Here is a 26,752-nt window from a genome sequence, read left to right on the forward strand (position 1 = left end):
TAAGAAGAGAGCGGATGCGAGCTATCCATTCGGTCGATTCTCCATAGGTAACCGTCCTCTCCATCATCTCTATCTTCTCCATCCTCTCCTTCTTCTCCTACTTGTCCTTCTCCTTCTTCTCCTCCCTATTCTTCTTCTTCTTCTCTCTTCTCAGTCCTCTTCATCTTCTCTTTAATCTTCTCCTTCTCCTTAATCTTCCTCTTGATCTCCTTTTTTGCTTGTTTGAAAATAATCTCAACCCCTTCCTCTTTGGAGATAAAAGTTTGCTGAATTTTACTTATAGATGCTGAAATGTCCATTTGATTTGCTTTACGATATACCAAAGGAAATACTAAAATTAGTTTTGTTGGGTTCTTTCATGAATATGAATCGATGAATGTTGAAGTGATGCTAATTATTTTCCTTCCTAAAGCTGAGAATAGCCATTTGCTTTCGTTCTTTCTTCTTGAAGCAAATGGAAAATAACATAATGGGCTTCGTTTCTTGATCTAAAATTTAATAAAGTTCGCTGGAATTGATTTCTTTCTTCCTAAAAGAAAAAAAAAATCAGCATGTTGTTTCATGTTTTTCTTCCCTTTTTTGAACGTATGGAAACAAGCTAGGGATGGAGTGATCTCTCTTCCGTTAAAACATACATATGCAAAATCAGATCTCTCATATACACATATATGTGTATACTTTTGAGAGTAAGTAAAAGGTTTATAAGAAATTCTTCAGATCTCAAGATTGTTGGTTGGCTGGATTTATATATCTCCAACACATTTTGATCAGTATTATGTAGGAAGGCATGCAATCTTTCTTCATGTCAATATACCCCCCATTATATACAGATTTTCTTGTTAATTGATGAGGATGAAAATTCAATGATTGAATAGCATTCTTTATTTTCTTTCTTTTATATATGTGGTGATGTCCCGATTGATGGCAGCAATCTTACTTTATTTCTTATACATATGTGATAGTAGTTTGATTAATGGATAAACATTAGATTTCCAATCAAAGATCATAGAGCTTGGAATGTCTTGAAAGACATAAATTGCTCATTAAGAGAAGAGCAATATCTTAAGTGCCTTTGTGATGGTTACCTTAGCTTTAAGGGGAAGTGTTGGATGCTCACTTGGTATCTAAAAAAATATACATGTATACATTGGAAGGATACGAATTCTTGGAAGAATTGAAGTTGCATTTATTTCCTTTACACAATTTGTATTTGGCATATGCATCAAGTTAAAGCTATGAGTGGGGATGACATTGAGTGACTTTCTTTTTATACAAGTGATTATTTGATTGCAAGTAAGAGGTGTATGTGTGTATTTGGTGGATCTTGATTGTAGGAGAGCGATGTAACATTTTTGTGATTCAAAAGAATATGCATGAATAAGTCACACATTGTAGTTTGAGAGAGGAAAGGTGTGGTGAAGTGCTTTGCATCCTTTAACGGTTGTGTGAAGTAGACATAAATCTTGGAGTGAGGGATATTGATTATAAAAGAGGGAGTGCAGCGGCATTTAGTTTTCTTTCTCTCCCTCAACCTCTTCTTTTCTCCCTTCTTCACCCCTTTATTGTGCCTCGGGATGAGTTCAAAAATTATACAAGTCTCTTCCAAATAAGAAGTTTCAAGAGCAAAATCAAAAGATTCCTATAAAGAAGCCCGAAAAAAATATATTATTTCTAATTTAATTGCATGTTCAATTGCTTTTATTTTAATTAATAGCGGCTCTAACCACTGTTTTTCTCTTTGCTTTTGTCTTTTTTGCAAGTAATTGTGGAGAGCATTTGGACAAGGAGCTGTGGTGAACATAACGCATCAAATTCCTGTATTTTGGCTTCATAATTAATGTTATATAGAATTAGGTGTAGCATTGCATTAGACCAAATCTAATTGCCAAAATTTAGCCTTGGATCATGCCAACTATTTCCTACATAATGATGAGTACCCTCTAAAAAGCAAGGAGGCTGATTGACAATTTGAGCAGTATATACCTGCTTTTACAAAATCAGTCATGGCATACTGCGGTTCCCCCTTTGTACCGTCCTCTGTCACAGGGGTATACATGAAAACCAAGCTTGAATCAATATCAGCGGCAGCCAAGAGGTAATCTTCATTTTCTGCTCCAACAATTATCACTGGACTGCTATTCCATCTTCTTCGCAACCAACTGGACATCGGATATAATAAAAATTCCTTCAATTTAGCACCAACAATTGAAAGTTTTGAAGCATCACTGCAGTAAAATGAAGAAAGGTTTGAAAAGGGCGAAAATATCACCTTGATACACACTTTCCTGGCATGCCTCCACACCATGCAATCTTAGCAGAACCCCTTATTACATTTCCCTCAATAAGTTCACCAAGCACATTTAAATTTAAAACTTTCGGGCACCCAGTTCCTGATCATGAAATTGCAATCAGCACAGGTAATTAAAAAGCATAATAATTGCAAGATAAGCAAAACACGAATTTGAGATTTAAAGATTACTTAGCATATTACTACCATTTCAAAAATCCAAGAAAAGCAGGCTTGAGGATTGTATTAAAAATGAGAACTACGACATAAGCCTTGCAACAGATGACTTCAGTAAAGATTGGTAATTTTACCATGTGTAAATCAAGTACATTCTACAATTTAGGGCATCCAAAATATGAAAGCAAAATTAAGATATATGCAAAAAAAAAAATTATTTAACAAACCACAAGTTAATTATTTGAAGAGCAGGAAAGCCATGGTCAATTAAGAATTTGTGCGCATAAGAAACCAGATTGTTAAAGAATTGAAATAAAGTATGATGCAATCAAAGCAGCCAACAGAGACGACAGAATAAGGTTGTTGGAATAGAAGCCATTGTAGGTTTTGTTAATATGGATAGCTCTTTCATCTATTCTTATTCAGCAGACAAAAATGAGAATAATATTCTAAGACAGAAATCAAATCAACATACACTACTCACTAAATATAGAAAAATCACCTAACTTAGGCTAGAGCAAATATGTCAACTAGGTCAAGCTTATCAGAAGGGTTTGAAAAATGAAGAGGTTGCACAAGACAAAATAAAGAAAACATAAATATAGAAAATATAGCTATTATTCATAAGAATAATATGAAAGATTACAACAACAACAACATCATCAAGTCTTTATCCCACTACGTGGGGTCGGCTACATGAATCCTTTTTCTCCATTGTGTCCTATTAAAAGTCAAATTCTCGTTTAAATCTAATAAAGAAAGGTCATTCCTAATATTTTCTAACCAAGTCTTTTTAGGTCTACCCCTACCTTTCTTAACATAAGTCAAATCTAATACCTCTACTCTCCTAACCGGGTCATCGCAAGGCCGCCGTTTTATGTGACCAAACCATCTAAGGCGACTCTCTCTAATCTTATCTTCTACTGGAGCTACTCCAACCTTTTCACGTATATGCTCATTTCGTATCCTATCTCTAAGGGTAAAGCCACTCATCCACCTGAGCATCCTCATCTCTGCCACACTTAACTTAGTATTATGCTTCTCTTTTAATGGCCAACATTCGGCACCATAAAGCATTGCAGGCCTCACTACCATCTTATAGAATTTTCCCTTAAATTTGAGGGGTACATTTCTATCGCATAACAAGCCCGATGCATTCCGCCACTTCAACCATCCAACTTGAATTCTGCTAATAATATCCCCATCTATTTCACCATCAATCTGAACAATAGATCCAAGATATCTAAAACGTGTACTCTTATTAATGACTTGATCGCCCAAAGTCACAATCCCCTCACTAGGTCTATTACTACAAAAAATTAAACTCCATATATTCCGTTTTAGATCTACTCAAGCGAAAACCTTTAGACTAAGGTTGACCTCCATAATTCAAGTTTACGTTCAACTCCCTCTCTAGTCTTATCAAACAAGAAGAATATCATCAGCAAAAAGCATACACCAAGGTACATCCTCTTGCAAATGTCTAGTGAGAACATCCAAGACTAAAGCCAAAAGATATGGCTTAAGGCTGATCTTGATGTAACCCAACCGAAATAGGGAAATACTTGGTCAATCCACCTCGTGTTTGAACACAAGTAATAGCTCCTGCATACATATCTTAATGATTTGAATATAAGCATTATTGACTCCTTTCTTTTCAAGAAATCTCCATAGCACTTCTCTTGGAACTTTATCATATGCTTTTTCTAAATCAATAAATATCATATTGTAGATCCCTCCTTATTTTCTCTATATTCTCCATCAAACCTCTTAATAAATGTATGGCTTCCATAGTCGACCTACCGGCATGAATCCAAATTGATTTTGAGAAACATTAGTATCACCCGCAACCTATCTCTCATAACTCGCTCCCATAGTTTTAAAGTATGACACATTAACAGTTAATACCTCTAGAATTCGCACAATCTTGTGCATCACCTTTATTCTTAAAAATAGGAATTAACACACTCATTCTCCACTCATCTGGCATCTTTTTAGTCTTCAAAATAGTATTAAAAAAGTTTAGTAAGCCAATGAAATTCCTTCATCTCCTAAGCATTTCCACACCTCTATTGGAAATATCATCAGGTCCAACAGCTTTTCCACCCTTCATTTTCTTTAAAGCCTCTCTAACTTCAGTTTACTAATACGCCGTAAAAGCATAAATCTTTATATTTCATTTAGGGTGCTAAAGTCACTATAGTCAATCTTATTTTCACAAACTTCATTAAAAAAGTTTAGCAAAATATCTCATCCATCTTTGTTGAATATCATCTTCTAAGAAAAGTTTTTTTGATCTTCACTTTTTAATACACTTCACTTGAACTAAATCCTTACTACTCCTATCCTTTGTTTGGCTAAACTTCTACATATATCTTTCTCCCTCTTTAGTATCTAATCTATTAATAAATCACTAAAAGCTAATGCCTTTGCATCGCATATTGCTTTCTTAGTATCCTTACGAGCCACTTTATATATTTCCAATTATCATAATTTTTAAAATAAAACCAATTTTTATAACAAAGCTTCTTATTTTTAATTTTTTCTTGCACATTAGGTATTCTACCACCAAACTATTTTTACTACTTAGGAGTTTTTCCCTTTGATACTCCAAGGACATCTTTTGCAATATTCTTAATATCACTAGCCACTTTTTCCCACATAACATTAGCATCCTCATGCATAGACAAAATCTTAAGATCTAAAATTTTATTTCCAAAAATATTTTTGTTAATATTCTTTAAATGCCCCCATTTAATCCTAGAAAATTGTTTTACTTTATTTTTTATTTTATGCCCCTTTATCTTAAAGTCTAAAACTAATAATCGATGTTTGGTACATAAATTTTCACTCGGAATAACTTTACAATCTTTGCAATCTAAACGATTTAATTTTCTAATAAGAAAATAGTCAATCTGGGTTGTACTATATCCATTTTTATAAGTGATGATATGCTCATTCCTTTTCTTAAATAAGGTATTAGCAATTGAAAAATTATAAGCTAAACAAAAATCTAATATGGTCTTGCCACCTTCATTCGTCGTTCCAAATCCATGGCCACCATGAATGCTTTTAAAATCATCTACCTCTCTACCAACATGTCCATTTAAATCTCCTCCAATAAAAACTCTTTCTTCAATAGGTATATTTTGTATTAATTCTTTTAAGTCATTCCAAAAATTTAATTTAGAACTCATATCCAAACCTACTTGAGGAGCATAAGCACCAAGAATAATATGAAAGATTACAAAGATAATTTTGATGGAAGACCAAGGTTGTGAAAACCAGACCGAACAAAGAACTGGATAAATGAGAGATTAACAGTTCAATGGTTCGACCGAGGTTGAACTGAGTGACATAATAAATACTAATTTTATTTTAAAAATATATATTTTATGTGATAATGATGCAATAAATTAAATTTTGTGGCAAACAAAATAAACAATTATGAAATTTCAATAGGCAATTCTAGGAAGGCACTTGAACCTGCTACCTAGGCAGTTCTTGTTGCAAAGCAATCAATAGGACTTCCGGGCAAACCAAAATAGTAATCTATATAGATCTTTGACATTGTGTTGATATCTAAGATGCAAAAGTTTCTGGTTAAAGTAAGAATTGAATTTTACAGGCATTAATTAAAAAGGCAAGCTTATTCACAGTCATATTAACCAAAGAGCCAATTGCATGCAATCAAGCATGATAATTATCCAAAAAGAACCATGCATTACAGGTTGAAAATCGCACGAGGAATCATTCCCATATATTCTACCAGAAAAAAAAAATCACAACAGTATCGAAGTCCCGGCATTTAGAGAGTTACAAATCGGGACACTATGTCTTTAACTTTAAACAGAAACATCAACAAGGAACTAGAATTATATCCAATTGCTTTTGTAATGCAAATTCAATTGGACAGTACCAAACAATCTAGAGAGACGTGTAATATCAAATTTTTCAATCCTTATCAAAAGATAACTACTCAAATATAATGATATTGATGTTAGTAGACATTGATGATGCCAACTTCAGAAAAAATTGAATAAAATAAGTAGCACATGTAAGCCAACAACTTCCACATTCATGACAAATTGCTTATAGCTTCAAACCAAACTCATATTGGACACTAAAATGAATTAAAAATGAACATTATTAAACAAATTTGAAGGAGAGATCATCAAACATGCTCAGATTTGAGACTAGGGTTCTCAAATTTTTTGCCCTAAACCAGAAAAAGCATGGCATGCATGCCAAAATGATACAAACAACATTACTAAACACGTTTGAAAAGCACTAAAAAATACTCAAATTTGAGGAAAAAAATTGTTTGAAGAAATCTTACTCCCAAATGGATGGAGATCGTTACACGAGGAGCCAAGGAGGGATGACCGGATGCCTAAATTGGCGAGAAGCTTCACAGGCCGGTGAGGATTGAAGATTCACCACTGTTTCACGTATGAGAAGCTTCGAATGGGGACGAGAATGGAAGTTGAAACGGGAACATGAACAGGGTCGAGATAGATAGGGTTGGAGTGAAATGAGGAAAACATAATGAGAATAAAATACATAAATAGGGATTTCAAAATCCGATTTTGGAGAACTAGGGTCGATTTGCCAGTCAAGCAGTTCGACCACCGGTTCCACAAAGTTTCCTCCGATTTTAATCAAAGCCGATCATATTAAAAGCCCGAACCGGCTAACCAACCGATTCCAGGTTCAACCAGTCGATCTGATCTGATTTTTAAAACCTAGTGAAGACTCAGCAAAGCCTCCATGATTGAGAGAATCAAATTCTACATGTATACTCATAAATTCTTTCATAGATAACAACCGAGTAATAATGAGGATACTCCAAAAAGTGTTCCTCGAAGCACTCATTTAGGGTCGTCAAAAAAATTCTCTTGAGGATATTAGCGGGGCTCTAATCGCCTGAGCCTACAAAGGAGTTCACCCTGGACGGGGCAAATCAAAGATCCCTCGTCAAACAGTCACTCGTTGCTACCTCTCTCACTGACTCTCCCCCAAAACATTCAAATAGGTTCTTTAATGGAGAAAACTAAGTAACATACGATTAGGAAGAAGCTCTTGAACCTTCTCTTTAGCTCTCCAACTCCACGCTCACTCTTAAGCCCGAAAACTCGTTGCATAACAAACAATCTCCTAAGAAGAAGACTTGGGCCTACTCTCTTTTCCCATCTGAGTTCCCTTTATTAAGATAGGGAACATCAATACAACATGGGCTACAACTAATTTATGGAAAATAATCTATGTCATGTATTTATTACAGGAAATCATGACTCGTAAATGAGAAAATTACAGGATATGGCATCCACTATCAATGGTGCAATAGTGAACTATGGTTACCAACTTGTGATCAAAATTATCAATCAACGATCTTCTTAAGCCAAGAGTCAATCTCTTTCACAAAGTCCTTTTCAAACTTTGCTTGGGATCTTCAAGCTATCAAGCTCTCTAGCACTTGGAGACATTGACTTCTCGACTGTAAGAAATTGGTTTTCTAGGATTTACCTAAATCTTATAAGTTGTTCTTTAGGAAGTGATTCACTCCTGTGAATCATGCTAGAAGAGAGCAAACATCAAAGCTCCTCTCCAAAAGTATACCACTTTTCCTCGGATGTCATATACCATGCTGATTTTCTATAGCACATTGGTGCCTAAGCGGGATTGTTATGGTTCTTTTTTTATTATTTAAATTGGCCTTCCTTCAACTAATTTTCTCTGTTAAATAGGAAGTCTAAAGGGGATACGAATTCTTGCACCTTTACACAACCCATGCCAAACAACTTCTTGCAAAAAACTTAAGCTCAATAAAGCTAAAGCTTGTTTACACCCCAAAAGGTAACCCGATTCATTTTCCCATCTTTCCTCTTTGTATGCCATGGGATGTTATTCTTGGTGAAGTATCTTCTTAAAACGATTCCAAAAGATATCTAGATGAACATATCTTAGATAAGCATTCCACCAAGTCAAGTGTTTTTGGTGAGCTTCTATCAAGCGAGATATGATCTTGGAAAGCATACCCACGAAGACTAAAGTAGAACTCCAATGAACCTAATAGAATTCAACTTCTCTGGATCAATTGCTCAAGTAGGAATGTCAATTATTTTCTCTAACTTGAAGGATTGATGTCTCGTACTAAAAGAAGGCTTGATCATCACCTCTAAGTCATTTTCTTGCCTGCCAGAACTCTCACTAGTTTCCCATTGTCTTAATAACAAGAACTTTCTCAAAAAAATATATTTCTTGACTTCATCCAATTCACAAGATTTTGCGCTAGAAACAACATGCTCAACATCACCATCATCAAAATCATCTGTAATTGAAGAAGCACGGCTTGATTGGCCAATCCATTTCGAGAATTCGCTGTTTTTGGTTGACATTTTGGTTTCCTCTTGCCTTCGTGAGGTTTCTAGGGACAAAATGGTCACATCTTCTTATAGCCTCTCTTCATCAACACCATGCACCCGTGGTGCTCTTCAAAACTACTCCAATACCAAAAACCCAATCTGTGATCCTCCATCAATGACTGCACAAAAAGAATGGCTCTTCAACTTCTCCACGCTTGGCATTTGGTTTTCGTGAATTTTCCCAAGGTCCCTTCTGAACACCCCTCTTGCCCCGAAATCATCTCGTCAGAGTTGCTCTTGATTCGGAAACTTCTAGGCAAAATTATATATCCTCTCGGAAGTCCCCTTCTCAACTTCCATATCATCTTGATTGGTCCCCATAACATCAAGCCGTTAGTATTTTGATCATAGAACAATTTTATTGCTAGAAAGTTAACAAATAAAAGGCTGTGAAAAAGAGCAGACTTTTGAAATTTAATTTCAATAACATCAAGTAAGCATTTTTGTAAGAATTTTCAATTCACTAACCCTCCCGCAAAATCTATAGTATGATAATAAGAACTTCAAGCAGTTTAAAGATTCATCAAGAGTCAAAATTGATATTATAAAATTTATCCTAGAAGACTGCTAAGACTGCTGAGAATTTATTTCATGGTACGTTGAGTGTTCACCAAGTAAAACACATAACTATACAAAATAAAATAAAATTAATGCATTTGCTGGAATACCTGGAGAAACAGGCGCTGAAATAGCAAAAATGGGAGGATACTCCGTCTCCTTTAGTATGGGAGTGCATTCAACCTTTAAGAATTTCCCAACCTCCTCACGCTTTGGCCAGTATGCCTGTCATGAAAAATGAACATCATCTTGTTTATGAAATGCAAAAAAAAAAATACAACGCTACTCTTAGTTAAACAAAAATATAACATACATCTTCAACCGCATCAGCAATAGCCTCAAATTTAGTAGGAGTCCTTTCGCTAACAAACCATTGGTATTTAAGGACCAACTCAGAATCACTGTTCAGATTGATAAATGTGAAATGACAACGACAAATGTCTTCTTCGAATGGCTGATCAACAAAAGATTCCTTAACCATGAAACCAGGGGGCAAGTTTTCCCTCCATTTCTCAAGAAGAAATGAAAAGGTTGAATCTGTCAAAGATGCAAAGATTAGAAGCTTTATCCTTTGCAAAGTTAGCAATCACGAGCTACATCAAAAGGAAGCATGTGTGATGTAACTATCTAGTTAGGCACTAGTCTTAATAGTGCATCTTATTGTTATTTGCACTTCATCTCATAGTTTATCTACAGAATAAAGGCTCCATTTTTTCACCATATAACCAATCGATATTAATAATATATTGTCACACAGCACCAACACAGCTCCAATAATTAAACTAGCTTGAATTTTGTTTTACAATGCAATTAAACTTGCATAATTGACACCTTCAAAGTTAATAATGTAGTCCCAAAATGGCTATCAATTTCTAAGTGTTTAATAGCATCTCCACGACATTCAAATGTAGTTGAAAGATCAAAAAAAAAAAAAAATTTGCACTTCATAAAAAAAAAAAAAAAAAAATCATGTAGGAAAAAGCATTCTAAAAGAAAGGATGGAATTGTTAACATTCCGAGCCACTCGGAATGGCTAATATACAGCATGAGCTAGGCGGATATTTAGATGCAGTATACGACAAACTCACACAGGAACATTTCTGAGACTATAACGTGAATCTTTCTTAAGACTTGATCCACGTCATTTCTTCAATGTTAACTTTTCTTATTTGCCCTATAAATCAACTCAATCAAGTGCAAAGGAAATGACACCCAAAAGATGTGACATCGTGTATGGTTTGAAAACGAGTCACAAATATTGAAATTTATTCAAATGTCCCTTGTTTTGCGGGATGTACTGCACCAAAAGGTTTTGAGCATCAAATCATCAAGAAAAGGGTTCATGTAATGAATGATGAACACATTGTCGCGCAAACCTAATTTGAAATACATTTCCCACATGAAAAAAAATACCCAACCATTGCTCGCTTCATGAAAACGATCACGGACGGGCGGCTGAGCCGGTGGGCCCCACAAGGGTGAGTTGCGGTCAAGAAGAGAGAAGGGCTCAAAGAAGAATAATTCCACCTTTAATTACTTAACATTGAAAATTAAAATTATGAGGGAATTAGGTAAGTTTATTTAGGAAAAGGGGGCTGATTTAGATTTAGATTTAGGAGGGAATTATGAAAGTTTTGTTCTGGGAAAGATGGCTGATTTAAATTCGGATTTGGGAGGAAAATATGAAGGTTTATTTAAGGGTAATTAGGTTGTTTTATTTCGATCATGTGATTGTGTTTCTTCTGTAGTCTTCTTTGGAGTTATTCCCAATGACGCCTGGGGTTTGTGGAGAGCCAATCTACCTCTTGAATAATAAATCAACTTGTATCTTGGTTTGTTGTGCTGAAATAAGAAACTTTCTCGATGATTTGTGCTGCATTTTCTCTTTGTTATTGTTGTTTTTGTTGTTTGGAGATCGTATACCTATCAAATTAGTATTAAAGCATAATTTGGGACCTATGTCATGAAAGAGAAGTGGGCCAACTTAAAGCAACGTTTGAGGATAGAACTTCATCAATGGAGTATAAATTTTCTAACCTAGAAGAGATGATGAAGAATATGTTGAATCTTCGCGTCAAACCGGCAGCATCAGAGGCAAAAGCGCTAATAGGGGAAATGCAATTCCAACAACCAGAGGGATGATCACGATGTAGAGATCTTAGGGGAAGGGAAAAGGATGCAATCTTTTGGACCACCACCTAGGAGAGGAATGGGATGAAGGTTATGGCATGTGGAGGTATGGAGATGAAGAATTCAGGAGGGTTGAAGTTGAAGAAAGGGAGACATATGAGAGGGAACAAAGGAGAGAATATCATAACCATACGTGAGCGGGGGGGGTTAAGGAATAAAAAGTTGGGGATGATATTATGATTTACAGCAAGACCAAGGAGGAGCACTTAGATCATCAAACAGTTGTTTTGGCAACTTTTAAGGGAATACCAACTATTCAATAACTTAAAAAATATGCTTTGCTACATAACCTAGAGTGGAGTACTTGTGATATATGCAAAAGAGGCTTTTTGGTGTTCCCCATGCCGATTTTAATTTCCAAAATATGCCTTTTTGGTTTCCCCTTTATGAGTCATTTAATGCTTCGAGTTTCCCCCACTTTTGAGGCTGTTTTGATGCTTCTGTTTCTTCCCCAGACGGCAGCCCCTTCGGTTCTTGCTTGTTGCGGTTTCAAGGGAATTCTATTGGTTGATTTTAAGGTGCATTAAATATATATATATATATTAATTGTCTTTTTTTACCTTTTCTTCCTCTATATAAGGGATGTTTTGTGGCATTAAAAAAGAGAGAGTTATGGAGTAATTTTTGGAGCTAAAACCTGCGAGTTTCTTCTTGGGAAAGCTTGCGAGCTTCTTCCACTTCTATTCTCCTCTCTTTGATTTCGTCTTGGGCTTCTTACCTACTTCGTCTCTCCGCAAATTTCCACCTCACTTGTATCTTTCTTCTCAAGCGATCTAAAAGTTGTTTAGGTGTTTTATGCTTGTATGTGTTGTTTAGGTGTTTTATGCTTGTTTGTGTCGTCCTTCTAATATGAAAGTTAAAATTGTCTTATTTAAATTTGCTTTGTCATGTTATATTGTTAAATTTTGTTGTTTAGGAAAGGAAGACCTAGTTTATATGCAATCTTAGTTCTCCTAATATTTGGATTGCATCAAGTCTTGATGCAGACAACTAGATAGAAAAACCAAAACTTGAGAACACAATGGCTAGTAGAACTTTCTCAATTCAAATTCAAGTAAGCTAACATCAAAAACCAATTTGACACAAACAAAAGTTAGACAATACAAATTTAAAATAAAAATCAAAATGAAAACAAACTACCCTCACAACAATCAACTAGTGGTCACCTCACATGCAACGAAATAGTAGGTAAAAAAATAAGTGCTTAAGGACATGCAAACCAAGGGTCCACAACAACTTTGGGCCAACGTCCACCACAAAACTCCTCTGGCAAATGCTACCAAACCGGCCAACCAACACGTCCAATAGCTTGAGAAGAAAGATACAAGTGGAGTGGAAACTTGTGGAGATAAGAAATAGGTAAGAACCCCAAGATGAGATCGAAGAGAGGAGAAGAGAAGTGAAAGAAGCTCGCAAGCTTTCCCAAGAAACCCTCAGGTTTTTAGATCAATTCACTCACCAAAAACAACCTCTTCATGCATCAAAACAACCCATATTTATAGGTGCAAAGAGAACCAAACAACCCAAACAACCTCCAACCGAGAAAACCAGAAAAAAGGGAGACAAAAGGCCAACAGGCAGCGCCAGGAGCAGCACCCGAGAGGTCACGCGGGAAACAGGAATGGCCAGCCGCGAGAACAGGCGCCAGGCAGAGAAACCGAAAGGCCAAACAAAGAGGGGATGAACTCGGACAACCCCAATTATGAGCTGAAATGATAGCTGAACTTCATAGCATCATAATGAGCTGAATTTAGTAGAAGAACACAGCAGCTCACCAAAGGTGCAGCATAACCCGAGACAACCAAGCTCAAACCTAGGAACCAAAGCAGCCCAAAGCCAAGGCACATCAATTGCCCCCCCCCCCCCCCAATTGCCCCCCCCCCCCCTGCCTACATCAAATTGGGATATGCCGTGTCTCAGGAAGGGTGGCAGCATCAAAACAAGATTGAGGCCATACTTAGGTGGCCTCTACCCAAGACACAAGGAAAACAAGGGTTTTTATGCCACACAGGATATTATCGAAAGTTTGTAAAACGGAACAGCTCGATAGCTGGGCCAATGACAAGACAGTTGAAGGATAGCTTTCAGTGGAGGGAAGCAACAACCAAAGACTTCGAGCAGTTGACAAAGGCCATGAATACAGTTCTGGTGCTAGCATTACCAGATTTCAATTAGATGTTAATGGAGATGAATGCCTCGGGTTATGCACTTGGAGCAATGCTCATGTAGAATCAAAAGCCAGTGCCCTACTTCAGTTAGGTAATGACCGCCAGGGCAAGCTCAAAACAGTTTATGAGAGGGAGCTGATGGTGATCGTGCTAGCCATACAAAAGTGGCATCCGTACTTGTTGGGATGATATTTCATAATCAGGTTTGATCATAAGAGCTTGAAGTTTTTACTAGAGCAAAGGAAGAGGACAAAGGAGCATCAGCAATGGCTCCCAAGCTACATGTCTCTGTTACGCTTCGTGTTCAACCGATATGGGTCGTCATGAGGCATTACAATTTCACCGCAAAACAGCACCATTAAATTACAGACATAACTAAAGCCGGCAAATTCCCCAATAGCTTAAACCCCTTTGAGATGTGAATCACAAGGCAAGTATGATAGGGCACAAAAAATAATATGTTAGATAAGGTCAACTTAATCTCATCTTCATAGACAAACAACTCCTCTTGGACAATGCAACCCATGACTGCTGACAAGAATGCTTTGGCCTGACAACCAAGGATGTTAGAGCCATAGGATCTTGATCGAGCATCTTTCCCCCACCACGCACTTTGATTTTGCGGTGGCAAATTTCTAAATCTTAAGTCAAATTTGCTACTAATATATGCTAAACACCATAGTTTAAAATTGTGCAATCTGATGCGCGTCTCGAGGCGCACCTTTGCACAATTTGCTCCAAATAGCCTCAAAGCCTAGGCAATTCTCATGCATCATAAGGCGTACGCCTCAGGTGGAGTGAGGCGCGCTTCACTAGCATTATTGCATAATTTTCTTTGAGGCGTACGTGATGGGGACATTAGATTTCAACACGTGTACCATCGCCGGCGGCGCAGATCAACGGCTACGATCCAGAGTCTCTATTTCTGATTTATTTACAGCTTATGTCATGTTTACTTTCTTTAGTTTTCCTAGTTTGCCCCTGAGGGCATTGTTTCGCTTATGTAGCCCAGAGGGCGTTTCTGTCTTTTCAGTTTTATTATTTTTGGTGCCTCCTTATATGAGGCATCATGTATTGTAATGACTTAGTTTTTTATGAAGGAAATTTCTACTTATCAATCTCTTTGTGAGTTCTAAATTTTGCCTAGTTCTCTTTGTGAGTTCTTGAGGCGAGAGCTTCGTGGATCTCTTTGTGAGTTCCGGAATCCCTAAGACCTCTTTGTGAGATCTTGAGGAGGAAGTATTTGAGGTTAGTAATTCCCTGGATTTCTCCAAATCCTCATCCTTCACCAAGCAAGTGTTTTTTTTTCTTTTCCCCAATTTCTCCCTGCCGCAGGCCTCTTTGGACCGTCCAAGCATTTGGCCGCCGGCCCCTCAGCCCTCTACCGACCCCAGCTCTCACGACTGGCAACCAGACCGTGAGCCCCAGCCCGCCGATCCCTAGACGCTTACCTTGCCGCCGGCCCCCCTTGGTCCAATTCCGTTTGGAATTCAAAATCTCCTTGATTAAATGTGTTTCCTAATTAGTACTCTTCTATTTAGGAAAGATATTTAAAGGAATTAAAGCCTATTTCGATTTCAAATTCTTTCCCTCTCATATCATATCAAGTTGGAAGTTACTTAAAAATATAATCCAAATCTGAAATTACAATTTCAGATTTGATTATGAATTAGCTATTAAACATTGGGGCCCACTTTATTAATTCTAAAATCCCTCTCCCTCACCACATGGCCGGCCCCGTTAATGGGCCTTTTCTCTTTTCTTTTTTTTTTGTTTATCATCTTTAATACCTCATTAACCCCTTCCCTCCTAATGCTAATTTCAAATTCAAATTCTGAAATTTAAATTAGAAGGACGCCAATTCCAAAAATCTGAAATATTCTAGCTTTTCTCCCCCACAGCTCCACCCGCCCCTAGCCCCTCTCCTACCCGTGACTCTCCTTCCTCCACGAGCTCACGTTTTTGCTCTCTCCTCTCCCCTCTTTGTCCTCATCACCCCTTACCACCATGCATGGCGGACCCCGAGCTTAAATGGGGGCTTGTATTAGACGTCCACGGCAATCTCGACGTCCGACAATCGCCTTTCTTCGACGCGGGATTTTATTCCGACGATGACACCGTTGGAGCTTACTTGGACCGGATCCTCCCGACTCTCATACACGTCATCGACAAACAACGTCCTGACTCCGAGTGGATCATTGACGGCCGCCCACCCGCTCCTCCAAATCCGGCTTCTTCCCCAGCGACGAGTCCTCTTGGGATCACTTGTCTACTAGTGGCATTGCTAAGTCTACTTACGATTCTCCTCTGCTAGCCACCACTTTCAAAACGAGTGAAGGACTTCAAGGTGAATGATCTAGATATTAAATTTGGGGCTTTGTTATTCTTAGCTATTTGCATTACTTAAATTCTTGGTGTTATTTTGAAAAGCTCCTCTAATCTCTACATATAATTTCTTGTCATTGCTTAATCTATCAACATTTTATTCTTAAACTCAACTTGAGCAAACAAAGAGTTTTGATAGCAAGCTAAAAGTCATTTCTTCTATTAATTTCTCAAGTGCAATTCTTGATTCACCGCATGTTGTTTCACATCAGTACAGCTCTAATATGGGCCCCACTTACTTAAAAAACCTCTTAAATTCTTCCTTATACCCACTTACCTGATCAAAGATGTCAATCGAAGTCGCGCATGAAGCACGCAGACGCCCGATCCGGCTCTCCCGCACGTTTCCGCTGGCGCCGCCTCTCGCCGGTGAGTCCTTTGTTTCCGGCTGCCCCTCTACATCACTTCTTCAAGTGTTCTTCGGGATTTTTTTTTTTTAGGGTTTGATTTTTCAACTTATGGGAAAGCTAGGGTCATAGTTCTCGGTGCCGCTATGTACATGCTCGGTACCGCTAGGTACATGCTCGGTACCGCTAGGTCGCCTTGGACCCTCGGCAGCCCAACATATTGTTGTATTCATCATCTTTAGTAATAGTTGTTAGTGTTAGTCTGTTTCTTCATTAGTGCATGCTTTGATTGGAAGACATTGGACTCTATAGGAGAGGAGGAAGGGGTGAGGACTTTAAATGTGAATTCTTATCTCTTGGACATTATTATTTCATATTCATGCTTATTATTTTATATTTTTTGTGTTTTATTTTGCATTTGTGCTTTAGAAAACATGGTTAGGGGCAAGAAAAAGACAAATACGTCATTACAGCGTGACCCTTCTTGGAAATACAGTGTGCAAGTTGATGTAGGACACGGTGAGAAGACATATATGTATTTAAAAATGTAATTTTTGTGATAAGGTGGTGAAGGGAGGAGTAACTCGCATAAAGGAACACTTATCCGACTCACATAAGAATTTAGCACCATGTGTGAATATTTCGGATAAGGTGAAGGAGGAAATTACAGCTTATATGAAAAAGAGTGTCACAGCCAAACATTTATAATATGAGCAATTTGATGAAAGGATCGAACATGGTGCTTACTTCGGGTGCTTACTTCGGGAGCGAGAGTGGAAAGAGCTCTTCCTCTACTATACATAATAGAGGTGCACGGAGTCCTATGGACCAGTATATGACTAATCCAGGAGAGGATAGAGGACAAGCACAGATGATGCCTGCGGCTGGTACTAGAGAGGGTCGACAGCAGTTTTGCATGGATATTGGCAGATTTTTTTTTTTTAGAATGCCATAACATTTAATGTTGCGACATCACCGGCCTACTTCAATATGTTGCGGTCTGTAAAGTTGTATGAGAGAGGGTTGAAGACACCTTCCATGTACGAGTTGCGAACATGGATTTTGAAGGAGCTGCAGAACACAGAGAAGAGCATTGATGAGATTAAACGGACATGGAGTGAGAGTGGTGTTACCATTATGTCAGATGGATGGTCTGACATGAAGAGCAGGAGCTTGATTAATATCTTTGTCAACAATCCCTACGGTACGGTGTTTTTACGATCAGTTAAAACTTCAGATGAGGTTAAAAATGTTGAATTCATTTTCAATTTATTAGATGTGATTATTGAGGAGATTGGGGAGCAATTAGTTGTTCATGTGGTGACTGACAATGTCAGTGCATACAAAGCAGCTGGTCAGATGTTGATGGAGAAGAGGGAACACTTGTATTAGACCCCCTGCGTAACACACTGTATTGATCTCATATTGGAGGAACTTGGTGATTTACCTCAACACAAGAGCGCTCTTTTTAGGGTGAAGAAGATGACAAAGTTTATCTACAACCACTAATGGGTCTTAGCCTTAATGAGAAAGTTTTCAAAGAAGGAAATCATTCGCCCTGCAACGACTAGGTTCGTTATTACATTTGTGCACTGCAATTCATTTTCAATTCATAATGCAAGTTTATTCTATAGGTTTGCCACATCTTATTTGACACTACAGAGCCTGCTGGATGTGAGACCTCTTGAAGCAATGTTTACATCGACACAAAGGCATAATTCTGCGTGGGGAAAGAAACCTGAGGGGAAGGAAATACGAAGGCTAATTTTAAATGATAAATTTTGGGCTAGTGTGACCTATGTCATATTGAGCATGAGACCCTTGGTACAAGTTCTACGTTTAGTGGATGTCAAGAAGAAACCAGCCATGGGTTTTATTTATAATGCTATGGATAAGGCAAATGAGTTAATTGCACAAACTTGGGAGGAGAGGAGGCAAGTTATAAAGAGATTTGGGATATCATTGATGCTCGGTGGGAGGTCAAGTTACACCATCATCATGTAGCGACATATTATCTCAATCCTCAATTTCAATATTCAGATAGGAAATCCTCAAATCCGAATGTGAAGCTTGGCTTGTATCATTGCATGGAATGACTAATACCGGACCAGAACGTCAGGGAGCTCGCAAATTTAGAACTTGTTCTATTTCGAAATAGGAGGAATATTTTGGTTTGCGAGCAACAAAATCTACTATTGCTAAATGGTCTCCAGGTATACATATTTTTGCAAAGTATTTATACATGCATAACACTTTTAATATCTTCTGATTACCTTTGTTTCTTCTTGAAAATAATTGAATGCTGGATCCAATTTGGTGATTCCACCCCTGAGTTACAGATTTTTGTTGTTAGAGTTTTGGGTCTCACTTGTTCTTCCTCTGGGTGTGAGCGAAACTGTAGTACATATAGTCAAGTACAAACGAAGAGAAAAAATCGACTTTCAACGGTCAGAATGAACTCCCTTGTGTATATTATGCATAACAAGAGATTGAGAGATAGGATGTTGAGGAACAAGGGGTTGAAGGATGATGAGGACCCATTGGTGTGTGATGATGTGACGTCTGATAATGAATGGTTCATAGATGATGAGACATATTTGCCATTATTAGAATTGCAACTAGAGGATCTAAGTGTGAACGTCTTGAGGGGCGAAGTAGATCAAGTGGGCACATCCACTAGTACCAGACCACACACATCCACTAGTTCTGCAGCACAACAAGCAACTAAAGGTATTCCACAACTTCTTATATGCTATTACATTATATATATATATATATATATATATATATCAAGTGGACAATTAACATAACAATAATCATTATTATTGAACAGGGAAGAGAAAAGTGAGTAACATTGGAGATGACGAAAACATGACATTCATAGATATAATTGGAAAAGAAAATTTCCTTGAAGACCCATTTAGTGATGGAACATGATTTGATTTAATATGTTCTTTCTTATTTGTACTTTGGGAGTTTTGATAGACTTATATTTTGTGGTTCTGTACTTTGGGACATGATTTTATTGCATATATTTTCTTACTTTCTACTAATTTCACTTGTCATTTAGATATTTTTATTGTATAATAGAATCTTACTATTATTTATCTGCTAAAACCCTTAAATTCTCATTTACGCAATTCTCATCCATGAGACTTACGCCTTGCCATACGGATGAAAAACGCCTCAAGGCTTATTTATGCAATTTTAAACCTTGCTAAACACTAATCATTTAATGACTAACATGAATTGAAAGTTCTCTCTCATCATCAAGAGGGATAATTAATCAAAGGGACTTATGCTTATAAGAAATTTAGAACAAGATCATAAGTGCATCTTTAGAGGATGACTTATTTGTAATCTAATCTGCCCTTCTAAAATTTTCACCAAAAACATAAATTTTCTGAACAAAGCGAGCATGATTTTTTAGAGCCCACATTCAATGCTTCAATTAAGATACTTAATTATGCCTCTGTTAAGATAGCTTCTTAAAAAGCACAGAGAGCTGGAATGTTTTATAGCATCATTTCCGTCTATACGGTTATATTCAGCTGATAATGCTTAAAATGGTCTTTTATGAGTAGTACAATGCAAATTAAGATAGCTAATTATGCTTCTGGTAAGAGAGCTTCTTAAAGAGCACAGAGAGAGTTGACAAGTTTTATAGCATAATTCCAATCTAGATGGTTAAGTTCAGCTGATAAGGCTTAGAATGGTCTTTTATGAGTATACAATGCAAATTAACCATTCATCAAAGCCCACCCTCCGACTAGTGTGTTGCCCAATGAACCCAATTATCTGTTGTTAACTTTTTTATGGAAATCCACCTTTTAAGCAGCAGCATATCAAACTAATAGAGCTTTGACACTTCGATATGTTAGAGGTCAACCATCTTTTCATCCCATCACCCAACCATTAGAATTATGGAAACTATCTAAGGTTGAAGTTCCAATGCCTGGTTCAGACTGGAATTTGAAACAAGTTTTAAGGCTAATGTAGTTTGATTAAGATCATATGCAGAAACTATTTTTGTATTTGTCCGAAGCCATGTGACAAAGTATGGGGCATCATTTCAAATTATGTGTGCCGTTTCAAGAATACATAAAAAAAGGCATTCTGCATAAATGCATAAATAATTATGGAAACTATCTAAGGTTGAAGTTCCAATGCCTGGTTCAGACTGGAATTTGAAACAAGTTTTAAGGCTAATGTAGTTTAATTAAGATCATAGGCAGAAACTATTTTTGTATTTGTCCGAAGCCATGTGACAAAGTATGGGGCATCATTTCAAATTATGTGTGCTGTTTCAAGGATACATAAAAAAAGGCATTCTGCATAAATGCATAAATAACTATCCTTTTAGCCAACACATTGAAGTCGGAGTTTGAAAAGCATCTAAATCAAAGAATGTAATGGTTTTGCAAGAATGTCTAGATAACTGCTTTGTGCTTAGTATCAATTAATATATATTGTAAGTTGGAAAGTATAAGTAAGGGAGAACCCTCCTTGGATATATCATGATGATTGCAGGAAAGTCGTAAATGAAGCACGTAAAGGCATGTCATTGTAACAGAAAATCAGATTGGCTAAATAAGAAGTGAATTAAAAATCTAAAAGACACACCAGCAGCCAGCTCTGGACGTTCAAATTGCCAACCATCTCTAATGCAAATAGGTGTATGAGCTGGATATAACTTTGCAACCTCTAGCTCCTCGGGAGATAGATCTGGAGAAATTGTTGAATTAACTACTAAGAGACAACAATCAACAGTCAAGCTTTCAGACAAAATTAAAATTAGGCGTCGTTTGGGATGGCTTTCTTATTGTTTCTTAAAGCAGTTTTTTAGTACAAAATTTTAAGTTTTTGTATTAAAAAGCTACTTTAAGAAGCGGTAAAAAAGCAGTCCCAAACGAAGCCTTAATCTTAGCTTTTCACCAATACGCTGTCAAGTTTATGATATAAACATAAGTAAAAAATCAAATCCACAGAAAATCCCACTATTCAATATTTTTTTAAGAGGATATTCTCCTGAAATGATCAAGAGTTTAAATAGACAAAGATTATTAGTCCTCTTCATAATGAATCTTCTAATAGATAGCGCTTTAAATTTCCATTCATCTAAATTAAAATGTAAACTAAAAACTGCAGGACAGCATTAGCTTCAACAGCCGTTTTAATTTATAACCAATTCAGTTTTGATCACTTAACCATTTTTTCTTATTCCCGCCAACATATGCATTTGAACTGAATTTTAGTTAATTAAAATTGTTCGTTATTCCTTAACAGTATTTTATCTGTCCCTTCCACATAACTAGGGAGGGGGAGGCAATTACCATTACCTCATGTATACCAAGGCGATCTCCTTCTCTACTATATAAACGCATACTGATAAGAATTGAGGAGAATTGGTTAAGTGTTTAATTGCAACGTGTATGAGTATTACACAAACCTAAGAGAGTTTATAATAGGAAAAATATTAAAACAGTGAATTATAATTACAAAATAATTATAATAGTCCATAGATTAATAAGGTGGTAGAATAAGAATTTCAGAATATTTACAATAGTTCACAAATTAATGAGACTACGGCACTAATAATCCAACAGATCACTGCCGTGGCATGTAGTCAATAAGGATGGTAAACAATTGTTGAGCACAGTGAAAATTTGATGTAAGTGGAATCAAAACTAATAAAGTATACTCAAGCAGCAAGAAACCCTGTATCCACTATATATAAAGTGCTGAAAGATCAACAACATCACAAATTTGGAATGATATTAGGAGTTCCAGTGGAATCAAAACTACTAAAGTATACCTCGATCATTGAACTTCTTTAAGGTGGGGCCAACTAATAATATAGAAGCGGCCTCCACATGAGGTACTCGTAGTATAGGATTTTCTTCCAGCCGTAAATGCTGCACATAATTGAAAATGCCTTCATAAAAAAATAAAGAAAAAACAGTGCAGAAACACAATCACAAGGCAGCATGAAAACATTGGCTTTAGAATGCACAGCAATGTGCAATAACAGATGTTCAAGGAGAAGGGCGCAGCATAGCTTTCTAAGTCATGACAACCATCATAAAACAACGTTATTAGTTATGCCAAACTTTTATAATCAGCAAGTGAACTATGAATGGCAGTCATAAATCTTCAGAAAAGGATGCTATTTTTGGAAGGACGGTAACGGCATTTCAAGTAATTAAAAACTAATGAAATTCTGAAGAGGAAGAATTACACTTTTTAATTTAGTAAAATTGAATAAGCATGTAATATAGCTACTCAAGATGTAAACAGGATTACCAATAAATGGCTTATTTCAACAATCATCATCATCAGCTTTAGACTTATCTCAATTATTTGGAAATGTCTTCATACAGCCTAATTTTTTATTCATTTTTGTTGAGCGTTGTCTGAGATATCAAAACTAATTCTTTTAAAAAAGTCTGAGTTATCGATTGTCTGGAAATGTCTTCATACAGACTATTTTTTTTATTCATTTTTGTTGAGTGTTGTCTAAGATATCAAAATTAATTCTTTACAAATTATTTTATTCATTTTTATTCACTTTTTTTAATATTTTTCATAAATTCAAAAGTAATGCACATACATGAAATGATTAGTGTTACAAAAAAAAAAAAAAAAGAACAAGTAGTAGAGTTTAAAATGGGTATAGAAAACCCAAAAGGTATTATCAGAAAGGTTAGCATAACTACACTATAACCGTTACACAACATAGAACTCACAATGGCATCTTGGCATCTAAGAAGCAATATGAGAATGCTAACCTCAAGAACAGGTAAAAGTGGGAATCCTTTAAAACTTGATATTTTGTTTTTGCTGGCTGCCAAAACCTGGATGAATACCAAGAAAAGATAAAGATAGAAAACGGTAGGCTGGAATTACATAACAGAAAGACTTGATGGTAATTGACCTGTAGCCGAGGCTGGGTAGCCATTGAAAGCGATTTTAGTTTGTTCTGAGCAACAGAGAGAAACTAAAACAAAATAACGTTAGTTTTAGGCTAATAAATGATTCTGTCACCTGTTAACTGCGTGATCTTCCCTTATCTTCATACCTCTAAACTAGGAAGTTCAGGGAGGCTTGCAAGTGATGTAATTTGATTTCCAGCAAGGTAAAGTTGCTGCAAAATAAAAAAGTTCAATTTCAATTGCATATCTTTTGAATTCCAAAAATGGCAAATGCAATCATATTTCATTTCTGAATAAATGAGAAGGAACCGCCTACCTGAAGAACTTTACAATTCCCAAGAGGCTCAAAACCAGGCCCTTTGAAGTCATTAAAGCTTAGGTCAAGAACCTATCAAGAAGAAGAAGAAATATAATCCGTAACTCAAGTTTATTTGAACTTTAACTTTAGCTTCACAAACAAAATCACAAATGAAAATATGCGGATATCTACAAAACACTGGGCTCACCTTCACCCGCTTCAATATTTCAATGCCCTTCACCGATGAAAGTAAATTATCCCTGAGATAAACAAACTATGAAACAACAACATTATTAACTCCCAAAGGAAGCTTTATTTGAAATAACAGTAAAATTATAATGAAGACTATAAATTGTACAGTGCTATTACATGTCTGTAAATCAAGGAATAAAAAAAATACAAGAAATTATAATGCAGGATCATTACAATCTGTCTATCCTTTACCGATCCTTTACTGATCAGATCAATGAAAACACATTAAATATTAGTCTTCAAAAGAGGTTATCAATTTATCATGTTATGCTTGCATCACATATTAGGTTATGATGATCAGTGCTGTATTTTCTTTTGTTGCTTTAGACTCTAAGTAAATGACACGATCCTCATTTATATAAAAGGTGTTTGAGGATTGTATTTTCAATCATAACTGAATAATGAAACAAACCCAGACAATTACTCTCCATTTCCTAGTTTCTCACCCCATTTCCTCCTCTTGCCTGTCCCTCTCACATATTTATCTCCTTTCTTCCTCTCTAACTCACGTTATCTTCCACTTCCTTGTCTATCCTCCTCCTTCGAGACAGGATGAAAAAGAACAAAAGGAATTCTGCTGCAATTATCTGCAACATGGCATCAGAGCATATTTCAACTCCTTGGAGGAGTATTCAAGGTTCAATGAAGATTGTGTTTCTCCATCAATATAAATTAACCCATGGTAAAGATGTACCTTCTTCATCTTTCTCATATTGTTCTTCTTTCATTCTCTGATGTTTCTTCCAAATGATCCACTATTACAACCATCCTCCCCGTCTACTTCCATCAATTATGTTACACGTTGCTCAAATTTGCTGCAGAAACTTGAAATTGAGTTTGTCCTAAATGTGTAAATTCTTACTAAAGCATCATTAGATTCTTGCTAAAGTTAATCAAGGACAGGTTGAAAATTCAGCTAGAAGTCTGTACTATAGACGTTGGAAGGAAATTCTGAAAACCTGAGCATTTTTGGTGAACAGAATGCAATCCTAGCAGCATTCACGGAAATGCCAGTATCATTCTGCGCCTAATTGAAGCTATAACTCAATTCCTTATAGCCAATGTCCAAGCACAGCACCCATTCCCCTTAATGGAACAAATCTACACAAAATCCCTTCAGAAAATTCCACAAAACTCTTTCCATATTTCCTACCACAAAGCTTTCCTGAACTTCGATATGAATCTTCCAGATTAGTAATTGAACCTTTCCAAATCTACAACAGTATCTTGCAAAAATTTATTTTACCATTTTTATTCCCGCACAGTTTTCTGTAGCATGAGTAGCGCTAAATTTCTGCACTTTCTGATTAATTAAGCATGAGTAACTGCTGTAGTATAGACGTCATACTTCGACAGTTCTAGTGCCTTGCCACTGTGTAATATTGTCTTGCTTCCAACTGTTTCAGCATCAGCATTTAATATCTTTCAACAAGAACACACGCCTGCCTCTTCAAACTCCCCTTCAACCCACACATCCTCAATGTTATGACTACATAACTGTCCCTTCAACACGCCTGTCTCTTCAATCTCCCCTTCAACCCACACAATCTTTTGTATAATTGATGAGTGAAAATAATGTTATGTTTTATATGTTAAATTGCTAGTGAAATCGTGTTGTTTTAGTTGTGTTGTGCAGAAAATATACATAAAAGGCATGAAATTCCAAGTATCATACAGCGCCGCGGCGTCGGACACTATACCGCTGCGACGCCATCATTGACTCCGCCGGAGCACCCAATATGGACATGGCAGCACCCAGTCTCTGTTTGACAGCACCACGTCGTCGAAGGAATCAGCGCTGCAAAGTCCAGTCTTTGTCTGCACAGCGCTGTGGCACCAATTTCCAGCACCACCAAGTCGAGGAGAGTGTCATGTAGACGCCGCATCACTCAACTATCAGCAGCGCTGTAGCCCGTAGAGGAGGAAATTCTTTAGTGCTGCGGCATTAGTTCATTATATAGGCAACGTGGCGCAAATGACTAGCGCCTCACGGCGCCAAAGTTTGTTTTATGTGTTTTTTTATAAATAATCCGTTTGTAATGTTAGTAAGAGAGTTCAATCGCTTAGTTAATTTCAATCTTCATAGTGCTTCTCTGCAATTTCCTTAGGAGTAACAACTAGGGGAATTCATGGAGCAAAAGATCCACTTCATAAGAGTGTTTGACCAATGCTTGTGAAAGCAATTCTATAAGTTTAAGGAGTGTAGAGGCGATCATTGAACTCATCAGGTGATATCTTTTCTTCTGTATTTTCTTTCTTTTTTTGCAATTAATGAAAATATGTTTGCTTCACTTGTTCTTTATATATAGCTAAATTCTCTAATTTTGAATTGATGATGTAAATAGAATGTGAAGTACTAATGAATTCTTTTCATCAATGATTTAATGATATTTTCAATATATATTGTCTTTATTTAAAGCACATAGTGGTCATATGTGTAGTTAATATCATGTGTAATGTGGAGTCTAGGAATAAAAAAGCAAGCACAACTAGGTATATTGGATTGGTATAATGCAAGCATGGGCATAGTGCTTGACATATACTAAATTTATAGATATGAATTATAATTTTAAGGGGGGGGGGGGGGGTTTGGGGGGGGGGGGGGGGGGGGGGTTAACAGTATATGCTTTACTTACTCTTATAAGATTTCGTAGGATGACAGTATTGAGGTTGAAAGATTTAATCTGTCATTTATCTCTTCATGCTAGACTGAGCATTCATTGATGCATATGC

General features: G+C 36.6%; 1 protein-coding gene across 1 annotated transcript in view; it reads right to left on the minus strand.

Annotated features, from left to right (window-relative positions):
• Positions 1 to 26,752, minus strand: part of LOC110103376 (187-kDa microtubule-associated protein AIR9) — an 85,819-nt gene that overhangs the window by 53,518 nt on the left and 5,549 nt on the right. Inside the window, exons 4-14 of the mRNA XM_020832062.2 lie at positions 23,976 to 24,041; positions 23,786 to 23,857; positions 23,616 to 23,681; positions 23,472 to 23,534; positions 23,326 to 23,391; positions 22,353 to 22,452; positions 21,161 to 21,262; positions 9,761 to 9,984; positions 9,558 to 9,672; positions 2,270 to 2,390; positions 1,984 to 2,159 (exon numbers count right to left, since the gene is read on the minus strand). Of these exons, the coding sequence (XP_020687721.1) occupies positions 1,984 to 2,159; positions 2,270 to 2,390; positions 9,558 to 9,672; positions 9,761 to 9,984; positions 21,161 to 21,262; positions 22,353 to 22,452; positions 23,326 to 23,391; positions 23,472 to 23,534; positions 23,616 to 23,681; positions 23,786 to 23,857; positions 23,976 to 24,041 (1,171 nt within the window). The remainder of the gene's footprint in view (positions 1 to 1,983; positions 2,160 to 2,269; positions 2,391 to 9,557; positions 9,673 to 9,760; positions 9,985 to 21,160; positions 21,263 to 22,352; positions 22,453 to 23,325; positions 23,392 to 23,471; positions 23,535 to 23,615; positions 23,682 to 23,785; positions 23,858 to 23,975; positions 24,042 to 26,752) is intronic.

The sequence above is a fragment of the Dendrobium catenatum genome, unplaced genomic scaffold (assembly GCF_001605985.2).
Source record: "Dendrobium catenatum unplaced genomic scaffold, ASM160598v2 fragScaff_scaffold_1056, whole genome shotgun sequence".
Taxonomy (NCBI): Eukaryota; Viridiplantae; Streptophyta; class Magnoliopsida; order Asparagales; family Orchidaceae; genus Dendrobium; species Dendrobium catenatum.